The sequence below is a fragment of the Bos grunniens genome, chromosome X (assembly GCF_055505025.1).
Source record: "Bos grunniens cultivar Pamir isolate PY7600 chromosome X, Bosgru_T2T1.0, whole genome shotgun sequence".
Classification (NCBI taxonomy): Eukaryota; Metazoa; Chordata; class Mammalia; order Artiodactyla; family Bovidae; genus Bos; species Bos grunniens.
The window spans coordinates 125,540,070-125,560,530 of record NC_141194.1 but is presented as its reverse complement, the minus strand read 5'-3'; the positions used below and the strand labels follow the sequence as shown (position 1 = coordinate 125,560,530).

The 20,461-nt window shown below is 39.6% G+C and overlaps 1 protein-coding gene across 9 annotated transcripts in view; it reads left to right on the top strand.

Annotated features, from left to right (window-relative positions):
• Positions 1-20,461, top strand: part of INTS6L (integrator complex subunit 6 like) — a 57,078-nt gene that overhangs the window by 34,606 nt on the left and 2,011 nt on the right. For 2 of the 9 annotated variants that reach the window (XM_086389160.1, XM_086389166.1), the window contains 8 exons: positions 1,788-1,920; positions 9,840-9,934; positions 10,942-11,052; positions 13,253-13,471; positions 14,706-14,829; positions 15,877-16,019; positions 17,625-17,859; positions 19,490-19,864. In XM_086389160.1, coding sequence (XP_086245286.1) covers positions 1,788-1,920; positions 9,840-9,934; positions 10,942-11,052; positions 13,253-13,471; positions 14,706-14,829; positions 15,877-16,019; positions 17,625-17,859; positions 19,490-19,864 — 1,435 coding nt within the window. Of the gene's footprint in view, positions 1-1,787; positions 1,921-9,839; positions 9,935-10,941; positions 11,053-13,252; positions 13,472-14,705; positions 14,830-15,876; positions 16,020-17,624; positions 17,860-17,996; positions 18,185-19,489; positions 19,865-20,461 lie in introns of those variants that run through there. The other 7 variants (XM_086389163.1, XM_086389167.1, XR_015159590.1 and 4 more) reach the window with 6 other exon arrangements.

Below are 20,461 nucleotides of genomic sequence, written 5' to 3'. Positions count from 1 at the left end.
TTAAATTTGCCATATGTCTTTCTCTTGCATCTTATGTTACTTTGGTTTAGAGTAGTTTAATGTGATGAATTAGTGGGAATGAAAAAGAATAAGATGAACCAGGAGCCAGGAAATTTTGGAAAGTCATAATGGAAACTGGATTCTAACCCCAGCTTTCCCACCAACTATGTGGCTTTTGGACCAGACACTTTCTCTAGACTAGATGATCTCTAATGATCCCTTTGAACCTCCAAATTCTGTGAATCTGCAGGTGATAAAGAATTTGGAAAAACTCAATGGGCTTACGGGAAGGAAGGAAGGTATGAGGGTGGGAAGGGAGGGAATAAAGACAGAAAGAGAGTGAGCAAGGAACAAAAAAAACAGTGCTTCTCCTTTCAGAAGAGTTATAGGTATGATCCTTGCTGGCTGTAACTTTTTTATCCTTTGTGATGATTTCCCCTCTTTCTATTATACACACTTAGGAAACAGGAGGAAATCCAACATGTGGTGAAAGTCGCTCAGTCGTGTCCGACTCTTTGTGACCCCATGGACTGTACAGTCCATGGAATTCTCCAGGCCAGAATACTGGAGTGGGTAGCCTTTCCCTTCTCCAGGGGATCTTCCCAACCCAGAGATGGAACCCAGTTCTCCTGTATTGCAGGCAGATTCTTTACCGGCTGAGCTACCAGGGAAGCCTGGGTCCAACATGTTTTATTACAATTGTCTGTTTCTATTAAGGTTCAAATTAAGAGATGAAATCTAGTAGATGAGTCATGTTTTAACACAATCCATTGTTTTGTGGAGGCATCCATTACATAGGAAAGATTTATTTTAAGCTACAGCTTAGTATAGAAAGAATTCAGTGAACTGGTAGGTGATGTTGCTGGTTGAACAAGAATTAGCAAAGTAAGTGGGTTCTGTTCACCATCAGGATGTGACTTCTGTCTTAAATATCCTGCTGAAGGATGTTAGAAAAGGTAAAGGTCTAGGTCCATAAAATTATATACTAATGTCCTGATTTGGCCAAAGAGTGAACATGGAACACAGAGAAATCATGATAGCTAGAGGACTCCAGAATAGCATATCAGGTGAATGGGACCTGAAAATATCATATCTATCAAGTCAGGAATAAGGAATAAGATGCTAGTCATATGTAATAAAGATTAATGTTCTCATTTTTATTGAATGTTTGTTCCACCAGGATTATTTACAAGAGAAAATGCCTTCCAGATTGAACCAAAGCATCTCCTTGCTCAATATAATTGTCTCAAAATAATTAGCACCAGTGCCTGGCTTGTAATAGACTCCTCATAAATATTTATTGGATGAAAAATGAATAAATGGGTAGGGAAATGGGGCATCAAAGGGAAGTAGAGCAAGACTTAATAGTAGTTCACATAAGGAGTGTTAGCATAATCCTTTAAATGGGCTTTGTTTTTGTAATTGCATGCTTTAGGCATGGGGCCATGTTCCATTTTCCTAAAGTCTCCACTCTGGTCACCACTTGTTCTTTTGAGTAGTCAATTTGTTTTAATGGCTGGTATCACTTAGTGGTATTTCAGCCTAATTTTCCATTGTGCTAACTAAGTAAATATTTGGGTATTGTTGTTGCAGCCTGTGGTCTCCAAATGGTTATTAAAGAATTGCAATCTGAACATTCTATTTTTTGACATAAATATAGAGAAAGCAGTATTCCCATTTTAAAATTACAATTGTGCCAGAGATGCTGGTATAGCATGTTGCTGTGAGTTTGGTTTGACATAAAATCCTTATTGTCATAACTGTACATTACTTCATGATCTTCTCAGGTATTTGTTACTAGCAGTGGAAAATACAATGAACTTGGATATCCATTTGGTTATTTAAAAGCCAGTACGACTTTAACTTGTGTAAACCTCTTTGTGATGCCGTACAACTACCCAGTTTTACTCCCTCTTTTAGGTAAGTCAAGTATGTGCCATTCAGTCATCTTTTCAGTGTGGTGGTAGTTTAGTTGCTAAGTTGGGTCTGACTCTTTGTGACCCTAGGGACTATAACCCACCTCCTCTGTCCATGGAATTTCCCAGGCAAGAATACTGGAGTGGGTTGCCATTCCCTTCTCCAGGGGATCTTCCCTGCCCAGGGATTAAAGCCGGGCCTCCTGCATTGCAGGCAGATTCTTTACCACTGAGCCACCAGGGAAGCCCTTAGTCATCTTTAAAATACAGCAAAAAAGAAAAGTTGATGATGAACTAAGCATTTTAAATGTATCCAAAGAGTAATGGGTGTCAGGATATATAAAAGTCTAAAAACTGATTAAGAAAGATAGAATTGGCATCCTGCTTTCTGTTGTGTTCGTTTTCCTTTTGTTGTTTTTGCATCAGACAGAAAAGACTCTTCACCTGGGAAAGTGGAAGTATTAGTCACTTAGTCCTGTCCGACTCTTTGTGACCCCATGGACTGTAGCCCACCAGGTTCTTCTGTCCATGGGATTCTCCAGGCAAGAATACTGGAGTGGGTTGCCGTTCCCTTCTCCTGGGGGTGGGGGTGTGATTCTTATGCTGCTCTTTGGTTTGCAAGCTCTAGTGTTGTCACCCCTTTTCTTTTTTTTTTTTTTTAATATGTGTGTGTACACACTTCCTTGTTTTATTTTTGTTTCATTTATTTACATTTATTTTATTTTTGGCTATGCCACAAGGCATGCAAGATCAAACCTGTGGCCCCTGCATCGGAAGTACAGAGTCCTAACCACTGGACGGCCAGGGAATTCCCACTTTTCTCTGGTTTTAAGTGCACTTGGCTTTTGGTAAACTAGTTTGGGCACCCCCAAAATTGATTGTGGTTGACACTTCAAGAATCTGATGGCTTTTTCAGAAAATAGGGCTTCCATGGCATTACTGGATTGCAGTTAGTTCCTCTACAAAAGAATAGGAAACGCTCTTGAGGCATCTGTTTTAAGCAAGGTAGCAAGTTAAAGTAATAGATACAATAGTGACTTCTGCAGTTGTAGAAGCTGTGGTTTCCATGGCAAAATTCTAAAAGGAACAACTCCAGAAGCTGTTACTCAGACATCACTGAAAATGTGTATGGAGATTTTTTTTCCTCTCATTTAAGGAGCCACGTCTGTTTAGAGTAATATAGTACCGCACGGTATCCTCCTCCTTGTAAAGTTACGAACATTTTTAGTTGCTGAGGTTTCTTAATTTTTGCAAAAAGGATCAAACCTTTACCAAGTTTTAATATAGTCATTAAAAGCGTAAGATTTTTTAGTGCTATAAATAGTCTATGTATCAAATGTCCTGATAAAGCAGTTCTTTTAAATGTTGCAAATGAAGAAAATTAAGAGTGGGTCATCATAAATGATTGTTTTGGCTAGCCTATTTACTTTATTTCTTTGTCTACTCTAAAAATATCCTCTAAGAGGTGATTGTCACTTATATAAAATATAGATTATGTCTTTGATATTAATAATACTACCAATAAAAGGTATTTTGTGGGTTTATTTATTTACCCTGTCTTATTAAATATACCTTTATGACCTCTGGTTTTCACATCTATAAAATGAAGGATCAAACTAGCTAATCTTCACTTAAACTGTTAAGAATATTATTTTTCTGTTTTTTAAGTACACTTTTTATTTTGAGATAATTGTGGATTCACATGCAATTGTAAGAAATGATAAAAAAGAGACAACACCAAAAGTGCAGACAACAGAAGCGAAAATAAACACATGGGACTACATCAAACTTAAAGACTTTTGTGGATCAAAGGATACAGTAGAGAGCAAAAGGAAACCTATGAAATGGGAAAAAAAAATGCAAATCGTCTACCTGATCATTTGGGGGAGGGCTCTATCCAACCCTGCCTGCTGCTGCTGTTGCTGCTGCTAAGTCACTTCAGTCGTGTCCAACTCTGTGTGACCCCATAGACGGCAGCCCACCAGGCTCCCCCGTCCCTGGGATTCTCCAGGCAAGAACACTGGAGTGGGTTGCCATTTCCTTCTCCAATGCATGAAAGTGAAAAGTGAAAGTGAAGTCGCTCAGTCGTGTCCGATTCTTAGCGACCTCATGGACTGCAGCCCACCAGGCTCCTCCGTCCATGGGATTTGCCAGGCAAGAGTACTGGAGTGGGGTGCTATTGCCTTCTCCCCAACCCTGCCTAGACCATCATTATCCCTTTGCAAACATTCCAAACCAGAAACCCCAGAGGCATCTTTGATTTCTTCCCCTTCCCTGATCCCACACATCCATTTGAGTTTCACCTCATTCTTGACTCAGTTCGTATTCTTCTCTTTGGCTTCAAATATCCATTTGAAGACACAGGCTTTTTTATAACCTGTGTCTTCCAAGGAGCATACACCCTTTGAGGCTGAGGTCCTTGTGCCCTTGAATCCCTAAGTTGGGTTTCATGTTGAGGTTCTGCAATAGTTTCCAGCCATACTTCTGCCATTACTTCGCTTTCTGGGTTGTGTGGTTTCCATAGAGATTTGGAGTCTGAACTGTAGGGTATAGCTGCCCTGATAATGAATCCTGGCTCTGCTGTTTGTTTGTTAGCTTCATGACCCTGGTTAAGATACTTAACCTCTATGTGCCTCAACTATTTCATCTATAAAGTGGGGATAATAATAGCACCTACCTGAAAGGGATTTCATTGGTGTTAAATGAATTGTGTTAGTCGCTCAGTCATGTCTGACTCTCTGCGATCCCATGGACTATAGCCTGCCAAGGCTCCTCTGTCCATGGAATTCTCCAGGCAAGAACACTGGAATGGGTAGCCATTCCCTTCTCCAGGGGACCTTCCTGACCCAGGGATTGAATTCATGTGTCCCACATTGCAGGCAGATTCTTTACTGTCTGAGCCACCAGGGAAGCCCTTAATACAGTTAAATTGCATTGAACTCACCTGGCAAAAAGTAAGTGTTCAATAATGCTTTCAGTCATTATTGTCTGATTAATAATACTGTTCTCATTATTAATATCTATGTTATCTTAGTAGCTCTTGAAGTCCCTGATATTCCATATAATATAATTATATATTTTAATTATGTATAAGGATATAATATAAAGATATAGAACAGTTTTGTAGTTTTAGTAGGCAGTTCAGTTCAGTTCAGTCGTGCGGTCATGTCCGACTCTTTGCAACCCCATGAACTGCAGCACACCAGGCCTCTCTGTCCATCACCAACTCCGAGAGTTTACTCAAATTCATGTCCATTGAGTTGGTGATGCCATCCAACCATCTCATCCTCTTGTCCTCCTGCCCTCAATCTTTCCCAGCATCAGGGTCTTTTCCAATGAGGCAGCTCTTCGCATGAGGTGGCCAAAGTACTGGAGTTTCAGCTTTAGCATCAGTCCTTCCAAAGAACACCCAGGACTGATCTTCAGAATGGACTGGTTGGATCTCCTCGCAGTCCAAGGGACTCTCAAGAGTCTTCTCCAACACCACACTTCAAAAGCATCAATTCTTCGGTGCTCAGCTTTCTTTATAGTTCAACTCTCACATCCATAAATGACTACTGGAAAAACCATAGCCTTGATGAGACGGACCTTTGTTGGCAAATTAATGTCTCTACTTTTTAATATGCTGTCTGCTACTGCTGCTGCTAAGTCACTTCAGTCGTGTCTGACTCTGTGCGACCCCATAGACGGCAGCCTACCAGGCTCCCCCGTCCCTGGGATTCTCCAGGCAAGAATACTGGAGTGGGTTGCCATTTCCTTCTCCAGTGCATGAAGGTGAAAAGTGAAAGTGAAGTCGTGCAGTCGTGTCCGACTCTTTGCGACCCCATGGACTGCAGCCTACCAGGCTCCTCCATCCATGGGATTTTCCAGGCAAGAGTACTGGAGTGGGGTGCCATCGCCTTCTCTGATTATGCTGTCTAGGTTGGTCATAACTTTTCTTCCAAGGAGTAAGCGTCTTTTAATTTCATGGCTGCAGTCACCATCTGCAGTGATTTTGGAGCCCCCCAAAATAAAGTCAGCCACTGTTTCCACTGTTTCCCCACCTATTTCCCATGAAGTGATGGGACCGGATGCCATGATCTTAGTTTTCTGAATGTTGAACTTTAAGCCAACTTTTTCACTCTCCTCTTTCACTTTCATCAAGAGGCTTTTGAGTTCCTCTTCACTTTCTGCCATAAGGGTGGTGTCATCTGCATATCTGAGGTTATTGATCTTTCTCCCAGCAATCTTGATTCCAGCTTGTGTTTCTTCCAGCCCAGCGTATCTCATGATGTACTCTGCATATGAGTTAAATAAGCAGGGTGACAATATACAGCTTTGACGTACTCCTTTTCCTATTTGGAACCAGCCTGTTGTTCCATGTCCAGTTCTGACTGTTGCTTCCTGACCTGCATACAGATTTCTCAAGAGGCAGATCAGGTGGTCTGGTATTCCCATCTCTTTCAGAATTTTCCACAGTTGATTGTGATCCACACAGTCAAAGGCTTTGGCATAGTCAATAAAGCAGAAATAGATGTTTTTCCGGAACTCTCTTGCTTTTTCCATGATCCAGCAGATGTTGGCGATTTGATCTCTGGTTCCTCTGCCTTTTCTAAAACCAGCTTGAACATCTGGAAGTTTACGGTTCACGTATTGCTGAAGCCTGGCTTGGAGAATTTTGAGCGTTACTTTACTAGCGTGTGAGATGAGTGCAATTGTGCAGTAGTTTAAGCATTTTTTGGCATTTCCTTTCCTTGGGATTAAAATGAAAACTGACCTTTTCCAGTCCTGTGGCCACTGCTGGGTTTTCCAAATTTGCTGACGTATTGAGTACAGCACTTTCTTTTAGGATTTGAGATAGCTCAACTGGGATTCCATCACCAGGGCATTTAGTAAAAAGTCGTGAATTTAAGTCATGTACACTTTGATGTCTGGAACATCCCTGTGGTTCTGCAGAGTACAATAACTGTCCATAAAAGTGACCCCTGTTTCCTGTTTATTAATTAAAGATTTTCATCAAAAGTATTTAAGAAAAGTTTAATTATTTAAGCACCAAAATTTACCTGGGTGAGGCTTAATTGGATCAATGAGCTACCATAAGAATCATGTCAGTAGGGTGGTAACCGGATTATTACAGATGGAAAGATTCTCTCTCAATTGAGAAATTAGGAATTTTTTTTTCTATTGAGGGTCATTAACTAAAGCATTTGTAGCAACTTGTCTTTTTGTCCCCTTCTTAAATATGCCACATTCAGTCACTTATTTTGAAAAAATTAAGAACTGGGAACTTGTGTAAAGAATAAAGTTCATCTCCATCTTAAGACCAGTTATTATTAGGAAGAGGAAAAGAGAATAATTGGAAAAGGATAATTTGATATTTATTTATCACTATATATCCAGTGCTTTTCAGTTTATGCTATTTATAAATTTTGGATATTGTTTTCACATCCATAATCTAGTTACTCAGAACAATCCTATGGGGTAAGGTGATGATCATTAAACTCATTTTATGGATGAAATGGAGGCACAAAATGGTGAAGTGATTTCCTGAAGCTCACTGAGCTAAGTACATAGCATGTGTCTGAGCTTGGACTCAAACCCCACCTTTTTGGAGCAGGAAATGGGGAGAAAGGAACTGGAAGAGAAAATATCTGTAGTTTTTGAGGTGCTGACAGTGTCATTTTACTCTTCTTCCACACTCTCACCTCCTCATCTTTCGAATGTGGATGAGCTAATTGTTCATGGTATCTTTACCACTCTGCAGACTCCAAGTGAATGGAAATCTAATACCATGGAAATCATTTTCTGAGCAGCAAAGATAGTGACTAAAGCAGTGTAAGCTTCCCTGGTGGCTCAGATGGTAAAGCGTCTGCCTGCAATGCGGGAGAACCGGGTTCGACCCCTGGGTTGGGAAGAAGATCCTCTGGAGAAGGAAATGGCAACCCACTCCAGTACTGTTGCCTGGAAAATTCCATGGACGGAAGAGCCTGGTAGGCTACAGTCTATGGGGTCACAAAAGCAGTGTCACCCTAACTGCTCTCTACCCTTGACCTAGTCAGTGGAAGATTTTCTTCCTCTCACCCCCATTAAAAAATAAATCCAACAAGAAATAACTAGACTAAATTAGCTCCTGGGTAGAATCATTGTAATTGGCATTGTTAGAAATATTAAGACTATTATTGACTCTCATTATCTAATCTATTTATACTAAATGTCTCTTCAGTCTGGTGGTATTTAAATTTGTCAGTTTCCAAAATCTGCCAAATTCCCCACAGACTTCACACAAAGACATGGTATAACAGGATACTTCCACGGTCTATCATTCCTTTCTGTCAAGATGTGAATGGTCTTTAAGGACCTGCATGCTGCAATGAGCCAGAAATCTCTTCAGATCTTTTTCCCTTTGTTCTTTCCACCCTGTACCAAAAGAAGAAAAGACCTACGGTTTATGGCTTTGTAAATTCATTTAAATTAGCTTCAGCAGGAGTGAATAATTTACTATAGCAGTAAAAGGAAGAAAATATGTAGTTGCCTTTCTTAACCAGAGTAATTCATAATTTCAAAGAATACCCCTATTTGTAGAGAAATTATGCATACAGCATAGAAATGGTTTTGTTCCTAGAAGTAAAGCATTTGTTTTTTGGATAAAAGCCAATAAACCTGAAGAAACAATATAGAGAATGAATTTATAATATTTATAATAAGTGTAGAAGGTTCATGTTTGTTGATGTCTGGGAATATCAACTTTGAATTATTATATTAAAAATTTCTTACCCTTGGAAGGAAATAATGAGACATTTTGGGAATTTTTCATGTAGTGTACATAATGCATTTAAGTTATTTAAATTATTAAATTTGAGTGTGAAAATATAGGGAATATCTGCTTATTTAAAGAATATCTTTAGTTCTATTAATAATGCACATGATATTTAAGAACCATATTTATTGAGGTGTAATTGACATTCTGTTAGCTTCAGGTGTGCAATATTGATGCAATAGTTGTATATATGTGCAATAATGATGCGATATTTGTATATATTGCAAAATGATCATCACAATAAATCTACTTAATATCTGTCACTGTACATAGTTCCAGTTTTTTTCTTGTGATGAAAAAATTAAGATTTACTCTCTTAGTAACTTTCAAATATGCAATACAGTGTAGTTAACTATAATCATGCTGTACATTACATCCCCATGACTTATTTCTCTTATAACTGGAAGTCTGTATTTAAACCCCTTCAAACATTTCAACCCCTCCACCCCTCACCTCAGGCAACCACCAATCTGTTCTCTGTGTCTATGAGTTTGTTTTGTTGTTGTTTTAACATTCTCTATTTTAAAAAAATAAAGAGATATTCTAGCAACCAGTGACCATAGATTCATCCTTAGGTGAAAATTACTACAGTAGAATTACCAATACGTAAGAGGCCAGAAGGGCTTCCCTGGTGGCTCAGTGATAAAGAATCTGCCTGCCAGTGCATGAGATGCAGGTTTGATCCCTGGATTGGAAGGATCCCCTGCAGGAGGGCATGGCAACCCACTCCAGTATTTTTGCCTGGGAAACCCCTGAACAGAGGAGCATGGAGGGCTACAGTCCATGGGGTTGCAAAAGAATCAGACACGACTTGGCAACTAAACAACAAGAGGTCAGAGAAATATTTCACATAAATCAGAGTCAGTGTTTTAATATTATGCTATGTGGCTTCACAGATGAAAGATAAATATGTAACCTGAGAATTTATATCATTTTCTAGAAAATTACTATATATAATTTTGGTACACAATACCCCCCAAATCAAATAAACTCGAATGAAATAGTCATCTAATGTAGTTGAAACTAGAAATTTCTAGGGAATGGTATAATAGATGTGTGTTGCTTGATTTAGATCTTGGAATTTAGAACTGGAATAATGTAATATTTTCTTGGATTTTCTCTTGCAGATGACTTGTTTAAAGTTCACAAGCTTAAGCCAAATCTGAAGTGGCGACAGGCTTTTGACAGCTACTTAAAAACTCTGCCTCCATACTACTTATTAGTATGTATTTCTGTATATATATATGTATTAACTCTATCCATGATGATTCCTGTCACAAAAAAATGTCAATGAATCAAAAACTTCACCCCTGAAATAAGATTTTCTTTAATTTATAAATTTGAGTCGCCATTGTCTTTTCAAATTATGCCTAAGAGCCTGGAGATGTCAGGGCGGCACAAAAGAGAACTGCTTATTTTATTTCCTTTAACTGCCATGGTTATTGTTATAAAACACATCTATATTTCTCTTATAAAAATTAACTTTATGATATTATAATTTTGGAATTTAAGAAAAATGAATTGGATTCATGTATTATATTAGCCTCCCTTTTTAACTCTAGAAATTCGAAGTATGGGGTTTTCCTCTGGAAAAAACAAAACAAAACCTGACGACATTATATTTACTTATTGCTTGTTAAACGTGTCCTAGACACAGCATGAAACAGATGCACTGATTGAGGGGAATCCCAAAAAAGTAAAAAGTGACTTGGTGTCATTTGGATTTTTACAATTTGAGAAAAATATTCATAATGATTTTGAACTGGTCATATAATCTAAATCGAGATTATCAAAATCGTTTCAGAGGTGGATGTGGTCAACTGTAAGCCAAGTTTCTAGAGGTGAAAAGGTAGAATCTCAAGTGGTACCATTTGTGTCACTGGGAGGAGAAATTGGGGTGTGTTATTATTTACCATGGCAGGAACGGGGTGCACAATTAAATGTAATGTGAAATGATTTTATGACTTGGAAATTAAGACTGAAAGCAATTTGCCTGTTTGAATTTGCTGTTACTTGCTCTTCTTATCCCACTCTCTTCTGATTTTTTTGCTCTCTGCTCCTTACCTCTCTGCTATTTTCATTGCCACTTTTTAATGTTCCATGTTTGGTTTTATGTGCAGCACCTTGACTTCTAAGAAATGAATCATGTCCCTTTGCCCCTTATAACTGAACTTTGAGTATTTTAAGATTTATTCTATTCTTACTGTTGTGTATTTTGTTTCCTTATAGCCATTAAAGAAAGCACTAAGGATGATGGGAGCTCCAAATCTGATATCAGATAATTTAGATTGTGGACTTAGTTACAGTGTTATCTCTTACCTTAAAAAACTCAGCCAACAGGTAGTATTGGTAAAAACAAACAAACAAAAATCCTTTGCCCTCAGAAGTGCATTTCCTTATTCTTTAGTGTAACTGTAATTTTCAAATTAAATGTGTATATATTTCTACACTTTATGAATTAGTAGTAATGTGATTCTCTATGGCTTCTGGCTTCACCATTAAACTGCAGTTAAGGGTCTGTCAGTATCATTGGATGCTGTGCCATTTCTCCTTTTGCTTGCCAGTTTGTTTTACCCCAAGCTGGTTGATACTTTGTGGCCTAAGAGGGGCAGAGGCTTAATAGATTTATCTCATGGGTCACATTTTGTCTATCCTCAACCTAGTTTCTCCTCAAATCACATTGGGCTAGAGCATCCCCCGTTTTAGGTCAGCACACTGAGGCATGGTGTGATTAAATGACTTGCCTGAACTTCGTTTTTAGGCAATAAATATCAGCATGCTTTTTCTTGGAGAGGGGGAGATGAGACCAGTGTACCTCACACTGGAGGGTGGCAGGCCCTCCCTCTGTTCCTTTACACCCCCACCTCATTTACCATTATTCACCTTGTCCCTTGCCTGCCCCTCTCTATTAGTACCTCATCCTCCACTCACCCCTACTTATCATACTTCTCACCTCTACTTAGCCCATTCTTGCAAGGTGAAAATGCTTGAGAACTACTGAGTTAGAGCTTTACTGCCATACAAATGTGTTATGTTATATGACAAATTAATGCAGCAGCTTAACTTTGTTCTTATGCACAAATGTATTCCCAGGTAGGGACTAGTAGTAGCATTTGCAGTGACAATAATACTTCAAGTTGGATATGTTTCAAAGCTGGGCCTTTAGAAAACAGAGAGTAGTAAGTAAATAAGTGTCAGATTTCTGACACCAGAGAACATAGATGACTCTGCAGTTTGGGATGCTGACACACCTTGCTAGGAACTGGCAAAAACTTAAGTATAGTCTGGAGTTTACCAGCTCCTACCAGTCCAGTGTGCTTATACATGCAAAAGAGAGTAAAGCAAACCCAGATTTCTGATCTACCAAGCATCCCCTTAACTCCGTTCCTCTCTGCTAATAGATTTTTGTTGGTGGTGTTAATGTTTTGTTTTGGTTATTTATTGATTGATCTCTTGATTTATATTTTTTTATTTGATGTTTGCCTTAGGCCTTTAAGGCTGGGTCAGCAAGGTATGGCCAGAAGGAAGAATAGTGAACAGACTTGAAACTCATGCAAGTTCTGGGACCTTCTGGGACACATTGCTTGTATAGTTTTACAAATGGGCTTTTAGGACCCTTTGTGGAAACAGACTCTTCATTTGCTCTTATCCCCTATTTCATGACTAAATTTTTAAACAGATAATAAATATACCTCATTCTAATAATTAAAGAAAATTAATGAATATCTCCGACCAAATCACAAGAAATTCAGAATTAATTTGGGCTTATAAGACATTGGTGGAATTCTACCTTTTAGAAAAAAAAAGATCATTACTAATTTATACTAGCTCTAATTACTAATTTACTTACTAATTTAATAATTCTATGTCACCAGTGTTCTTTGAACCATCTCAGATGTATGTAAATCAGAAAATATGCCCAATATACTGCTATAATACACTCTCAAGCAATATTTATCAATAATGATATAATAGTATCTATTAAGAGAATTTTTTGTTGTGAATTATAAACTTGAGTACTATTATAAATTATTTACTTGTTAATATTTGTTAAATTAAGTATCACATTTTTGTGAGTGGTCTGATATTAGAAATAAACACTATAAGTTTTTTCAGATATAGTGCCAATCTATGTAATCTGAATTTCAGCACTAGTGCAATTTTATAAATGCAGACTTTTACCTTTTATAACTGGGTTCGAAATGAGTATGTTGACTTAGACTAAATTTTACAGTAACAAAATGTGATTTTAAATATCTATGAATATAATTCTTACCCACTGTTTTCATTCTTTCCATGATTCTGTCATAATTTTGACACTATAGAGAAGAGGAAAAAAATGTATTATTGGTCTTTCTAGCCCCCTCTGTTCTTTGTGGTAGTACAGAGAAGCACAGGAAAATGTTTAATTATCTGTTTTTCTGTGATTTGTAATTTAAATTTGTTCAGTGGGGTTCTTAAAGTATCATCTTTCTTAAGTAGTAAAAACAACAGTGATAATATAGCTCTTTTTATAACATACTATATACTTTCATTTTAGACCAAACTAGAGTCAGAACGAATACTAGCATCCGTGGGGAAGAAACCTCCCCAGGAAATTGGAATCAAAGTGAAAAATCATTCTGGAGGTGGTGTTTCCTTGACTCACAATAAAAACTTTAGAAAACTATTGAAAGAAATCATTGGGGATACCGCACCGAGACTGACAGAATTGAACACCAAAGAATTTGCCGGCTTCCAAGTAGGACTCTTAAACAAGGTAAATTGTGACATAAATAGCTTGTTGGGAGTGGTGGGGGGAAAATAAGGTCTGTGAAAGACAAAGGGGAGAAGGAATGGGAACAAACAAGGAGAGCTTTCAGATCCCTTGCAGAACCTTTGGTCCTATCCAAAATATCCATAAGACATGTGAAAGTGAAAGTGAAGTCGCTCAGTCGTGTCTGACTCTTTGAGACCCCATGGACTGTATCCTATCAGGCTCCTCCATCCATGGGAGTTTCCAGGCAAGAGTGCTGGAGTGTATTGCCATTTCCTTCTCCAGGGGATCTTCCCGACCCAGGAATCGAACCTGGGTCCCCTGCATTGCAGGCATACACTTTACCGTCTGAGCCACCAGGGAAGCCCAAATGGAACATCAGAAGGGGGCACCCGGATGACATGTAGTCCACATGAAAAGGCCCTTGGAATCTGGTCCAATCATATTTGGTTCATGCCAAATGGACAGAACCAAGTATCAAGGACCTCTTGGTATGTACTACATGTCTTATGAACATTTTGGACAGCACCAAGTATAACCAAATATCAAGGATCCTTGGGGAGGACCAAATGTCTGCTAAACTTCAGATCACAGTGCTGAACTAACATTTGTGAGAGGATGGGGAAAGGAAGGAGGAATGGGTATAAAGAGCTTCAGGCATCAGTATAGCTTGTAGAAAGTCTTGGCCAGCCCAACAGGGAACCCTGGCACCACAAGATCCCATAGAGGAGGTCCATATTGGCAGAACTGGCCAGGCCTGAACATCCCCCGTCATTCTCAGTCACTGGCTGGGGGCAGTCTGGAAAGAGCACAGCCTCTGTCCCAGCGCTGCCCCAGATCCTGAAGGCACTGTGGCTGGAGGTGCTCAGATCACTATACCCCTTGTGGATCAGCCATTGCTTCCTGGACGGACATCCCATCAGCTCCTCTCCATGGCTGCCAGGGGAGGGCATCTAGATTATGAATAGTGGGCCTGCAAGGCTGCCACAGGCACAGATCTCAGGATCTGATGTTTTAAATGGTATACTTGAAAAAGGATGTACACAATGGCTTTAAAGCTACGTGGATGTAGTAGAATTCAGAACATGGCCAGCAAAGGCAAATTTTCCACTGCAAAATTGTACTGAAGTCAGTTATAATGAATATCCCTCTCTTTGCTAAGATTTTAAGAGGATTAGGAATTACATTTCTATATTAAAAGCCTCAGGAGTAACTGAAATTGTTTCATTTCAAATAGGATTTGAAACCTCAGACATATAGAAATGCTTATGATATTCCACGTAGAGATCTTTTAGACCAGTTAACCAGAATGCGATCCAATCTGCTGAAAACACACAAGTTTATTGTTGGACAAGATGAAGGTAAGTGAACAAAGAAGTACTTTTTGTTGATAAAATGTCAAGTCTGACTAACATGAAGGTGTTTATTGCATAAAGCATACATTATTTTGTAGTACTTTAATATTTATAATACCTATTTTCTCTAAATCCCTTCATCTACTAGCACAAGTTTATTGTTCTTGGGTTTAAGGGGAACTGGGCATTAATTGGCATGTATATTACACTACACATGCTTTAGCTCTTGTAAGTCTCAAAACAACCCCATGAGACAGATACTGTTTTTATGCCCATTTTTATGGACATTGGAACTCAGAATGAGCGTTTTAATAGCTTCCCCAGTTCTAGTGAGCTGGAAAGCAGCAGAAACTAGGTCTATCAGAATTCGGAAATTGTACACCCTGACACTGTACCACCTAGCCTGCTCTGATAAGTTCAATCCAGATTCCTCCTTTACAGGAAAAGAATGAACCTGATACTGTCGAGGATAATTGATGGTGATGTACAATTACCCTTGATTCCATTTTGTTCATTTTAAACAGTGTCATTTGTCCATTAAAATGAGCAAATCTTAGCCTGGCCAACCTCCTGAAATTATGTCAGTATTTTTTTTTGAGGTGGGGGGTAAGATCTTTTTTTGGGGGGGTGCTTAGAAAGCCTGTAGATCTAATCAAGTTTTCCAAAAGGGTATGGCCCACTAACCAAGATTCTTTAGATGATAAGAGAAAGCCAGAGAGCCTAGGCTCTTCAAAACACAAAATTTTGGGTTTTGAGTTGGGATGTGGTATAGGGAATGTCAGCCCATTCTCAAACCTGTGATGAAGAGTGAGGGAGTTGTTCTTGGTCTAGGGATTTGAGCTTGTAGGCCGTGGTGATGTTAGACTGAGTGATGAATGGGATGAAGAGAGATGATTTTAGATCCTAGAATGCTAGATTCAAGATTTTAGCCTATCGGTTGCTGAGATATGCAATGCTAAACCAGACTATGATCATGTCCTCTCAGAAGAACCACACACACTTCAACTATAGAACATGTATAGAGCATCTGTTTGTCTTCTGGTGATTTTGCAGATTCTCTTCATAGTGTTCCAGTCGCACAAATGGGTAACTATCAAGAATATCTAAAGACATTGGCTTCTCCACTTCGAGAGATTGATCCAGATCAACCAAAAAGACTACATACTTTTGGCAATCCATTTAAACAAGATAAGAAGGTGGGATACCCAGTTCTATGTCTGCATAAATCATGATATTCTTGGAATAACTCCTTCCTTTTTGGCAAGGTGTATATAAGTCAGAGGCCTTCTGTTTGTTTAAAAGATAAAATATGTCTCCAGGGCTCTTTGTGAATGGAAAGTGGGAGCCTCCTGATGGAAGAGTATGTTGGTTAAAAAATGGTAGCTGGCATTTACTGCATATGTAGTAGGAGCTGATGTTTTAAATGATAACATTGAATGCACACAACCATTCTGCAGATGAGTATAACTGTCTGCCCTATAATATGAAGAAATCAGAGCTCACTGTGGTCAAATGATTCACCCTGAGTGACATAGCCAGTTAGAGCCAAGATTTGAACCTCCATCTTTCTAGCTCCAGAGTCTGTATTTACTCCCAGCTCCACACACTAATTCCTTCAATATTGAAATCACCATTTATTTCCTTTGTTTACATTATTCAGATCTTTAGTGCTCTATCTAGATAGTTATTAAGTGTTCTTCTTGAAATATGAAGTACTAAGTGATGTTGCTCTATTGGCTTGTCCTACAAGAGATATAAACATGAGATGTGTGTGCACACACATGTGTGTGTGTGTATGTATCACTGTGTGTGTATGTGAGAGATATGCTGACTTGATGATATAAGCGTGAAGACAAATAAGAATTATATCTGCAATCATGGAAGAAACCATTGTTACAAAGGTGCAGAGCATGCAATAATGTCTTCTGGAACAAAACTGGACCAAAAGTGTTCTACTTTACCTGAATCCTCAGTTAACTAGAGTTCTTAATCTTCTGTGTCTTGGTTTTTGTCACTGGTAGCACTGGCGATAACTATGACATCTAACTAATAGAGCTCTGTGGAGAATTGTACATCAGTTAGAACATTACCTGACATGTGGTACATGCTCAGTGAATATGTTTTCCTCTTTCTGTACTGTTTTGCTATGGGGAATACTTTGGAAAAGTCATTTATCGTGGTTTTATTCAAATAATGGGAGTGCATCTTCCTAGGTTATCCTTGGATGAAAACAGCTTTTAGTTAACCTTCTGTACTGCTGTCTCTCATCTTTTATTCCCAGGGGTAAAAAGCCCCCTCCTTCATTTGTATCCAGCACCAAGGTGAATATATATAAATCTCTGTGAGGTTGCTACTGAGGGAATGACATTTTCCATCTACCTATCTGTCACCATTTACATGCAGCATTCTGTATAGTGATTATCAATATTTCTTAAGGATGCATTTAAATCACACAAAAGGGAATGATTTCCTTACCAAGGGTTGATGCAAAATGGTTTGTAGCTTCTTCAGAAGGGTAACTGTGGGTTAATTTCCATTTTGGTTGATGAGAGTTTCTTATTCCCCAGGCTTTCAGGTTAATCATGATTGTGTTATGTTTGACCGTAAAACAAGTTTCCTCCTTGTTCCACTTAGACTGGATTAAAATTGAGTAGTGTTTTCTGAAAAGTCTATGTGAGGCATGGCAAATCTTTGGCCCATGATTAAGATCTATATTGTTGACATAATGCATGATCATATATGCATGTGAAGAGTGTGTGCAGTGTTCTCTTTAATGGAATATGTTCATTGATGTTTTCTAGGGAATGATGATCGATGAAGCAGATGAGTTTGTAGCAGGGCCGCAAAAGAAAGTGAAACGTCCTGGAGAAGTCAACAGTGCTTTGTCATCTAAGAGAAGGCGGAGTATGTCCCTGCTGTTGAGGAAACCACAAACACCACCTACTGTAACTAACCATGTGGGCGGAAAGGGACCACCCTCAGCCTCGTGGTTCCCATCTTATTCAAACCTCATAAAACCCACCCTTGTATATACAGGTATAGAGTAGTGGTTGTGATTTCCTTATGGCCCCTAGAGGACTAAGACACTAAACAATTTTCTTTTATATTCATTTCTTTTGTATTCAGTTTTTGTTCATTAAGTAAGCCATTATTTTTAATCATCCATGTGGTAGGTACAAAGCACCCTGTGAGAGGAGAGACCTTGTTTCAAGGATCTCCATCTATATGAGGGGAGGAAGATCCCTACTTACATAGTAGTTAACACAAGATGGAGAAATGTTGGAAGATGTGCCTGTTGACTTTGTCAAGTCAAGGCTGAAGAAGGTGCATCAATTTGGAGTTGCTGCAGAAGTCAGTAGGAGCAAATGGGCTCAGTATGGCTGGGTCTGCACTGGGTCAGTAAAGGCTGGTGCTGTCTGTGTGCTCATCTCCTCTCCTTACTCCAGCCCAGCGCAGTCTGGCCCAGCCTCCTCCACTCCACTGGATGGTGCCAAGTATAAATCCCACACCCCACCATTCTTCTCCATTCCTCTGATCTATGCTGCCATCGTGTCACCAAGATACTCCAATAGTTTATTTTTCTACTTTCCAACCTTCTCATCTAACTCATTTTCTGACCTGCAGCCAGAGTGATCATATCAACATAGAAATCAGATCACACCACATCCATGCTGAAAATGCCTCATTACCTTTCCTAGGCACTCAGAGCACAATATGAGCTCCTGACTCTGGTCCACTGGCTCTGCACGACCTGGGCCCACCATCCTCTCCTAACATGTGTCCTCTGCATGGGCACAGGCCGGCTCTCCCTCCTCCTCCAGCCTCTGCCCAAAGGACACCTGCTCAGAAGGGATCTGCCTGACCTTGTGATCCACTGGGGCTCCCCCTCCTGCTCTCTGTCCCCTCCCTGCTTGCTTCTCCCCAAACACGAATATGAACTGTAATTGTTTTGTTGGATCATAGTACACTTCCTGCCTGGCCTTCCCATGAGCACGGACATTCCATTAGGGTGGGGATTGTTTCTATGTGTGCTGTTGGAGGCTGCCCCCAGCTCCTGGCATGGTGCCCAGCACAGAGGACGATGAGTCAATGGAGGAGAGGTGTCAGACCTGGAGGAAAAAGAAATTCACTTTTCTGAGACAGAAAAGATGAATGAGGAGAATCATGTACTGGCAGAGAATTGGGGTGATGAAGTACATATAGAGCTTTCAGATCTAGTGGTCACCACCTCTGTTTCCTCAGAACTTTTAAGGAAGAGAGGATGGAGTTTGAGGGGGGGGGGGCACACGTAGTCTGGTGTCAAGCTCAGTAGAGCATGGCATTTCATATAATGAAATAAAATTTCATTTCATTTCATATAAATGACAGAAACCATGACATCATGTGAGACTTGCTGCTTTTCAGCTTGGAAAGCACAAGCTGCAGCTAAGCCCTCAGTGCCAGGGATCTGAGACTGTTTATTAGTTGTTCTGTCTTGTTTCCATATATATTCTTGGTGCCATGGAGATTACCTTCCTGAGCTCAACTTGAGGGGTCTTGAGCTCCCTCTGGTACATCCTCTTGCTTTATGAAACCATTTCCTCAAAACTGAGGAGCCCCATGATATCCCTTTGGGGTTACTATAACACACCTACCCCACAGCTCAACTTCTCATTTTGGTTTCCAGGTGTTACTGTCACTCACGATGTTCATGAGGAGAAGATGGAAAATGGTCAAATCTCACCTGATGGCTTCTTGTCAAAATCTGCTTCACCAGAGCTTATGAATATGGCAGGAGATGGTATCCCACCTGACCAAGTGGATTCTCTATCTGACGATTTCACTAGTCTCAGGGAAGATGGCCCGATGCACAAACCTGGGAGTAATGCACTTCCAGGAGAAACCAAGAACTGCAGCGTCTCTGTGGATGATCAGAAAGTCTCAGTAACATCTGCTTTGGAGACTGTGCCAAGTACATTGCAGATAACTCCTGCTATGGCACAAGGAATCAATGCTGATATAAAGCACCAGTTAATGAAGGAAGTTCGAAAATTTGGACGAAGTAAGTAGTAGAAGAACATCTATCAGTAATATAATGGGGAGATCCCTTTCATTTTAAGATTCAAAATAGATTCAGGATAACTCTTAAGGTGCATTTTTGGGAAATATTGGACTTTCACATAATTGAAAATGATTCCTCTTGTTTTACCTAAACAACTCAACACACCTTTCTGGTTTTCCCCCCTTACTTATTGTAATAATCTCCTTTTGCTGCTGTAACAAGTTATCACAAATTTTGTAGCTCAAAACTGAATTTTCTTAGAGTTGTGGAAGTGAGATTTGAACTTCTTTTCATTGGGCTAACATGAAGGTGTTGGCAGGCTAGCATTCCTTCTGAATGCTCAGGGGGAGTCTGTTTCCTTACCTCTTCCAGCTTCCACAGGCTGCCTGTGTTCCTTGACTCATGGCCTCTTCCTCCATCTTAAACCAGCAATGTAGCCCCTTCTTAAGCCAGCAATGTAGCTCCTCTCTAACCTCTGCCCCCACCCTTACATCTTTTCTCCCCAACCAGCTCTACTGCCTCCGTTTCCTAAGGATATTTGTGATTATATTGGGCCTCCATGTATAAACCTGGATAATCTCCCCAGCTCCAGATCCG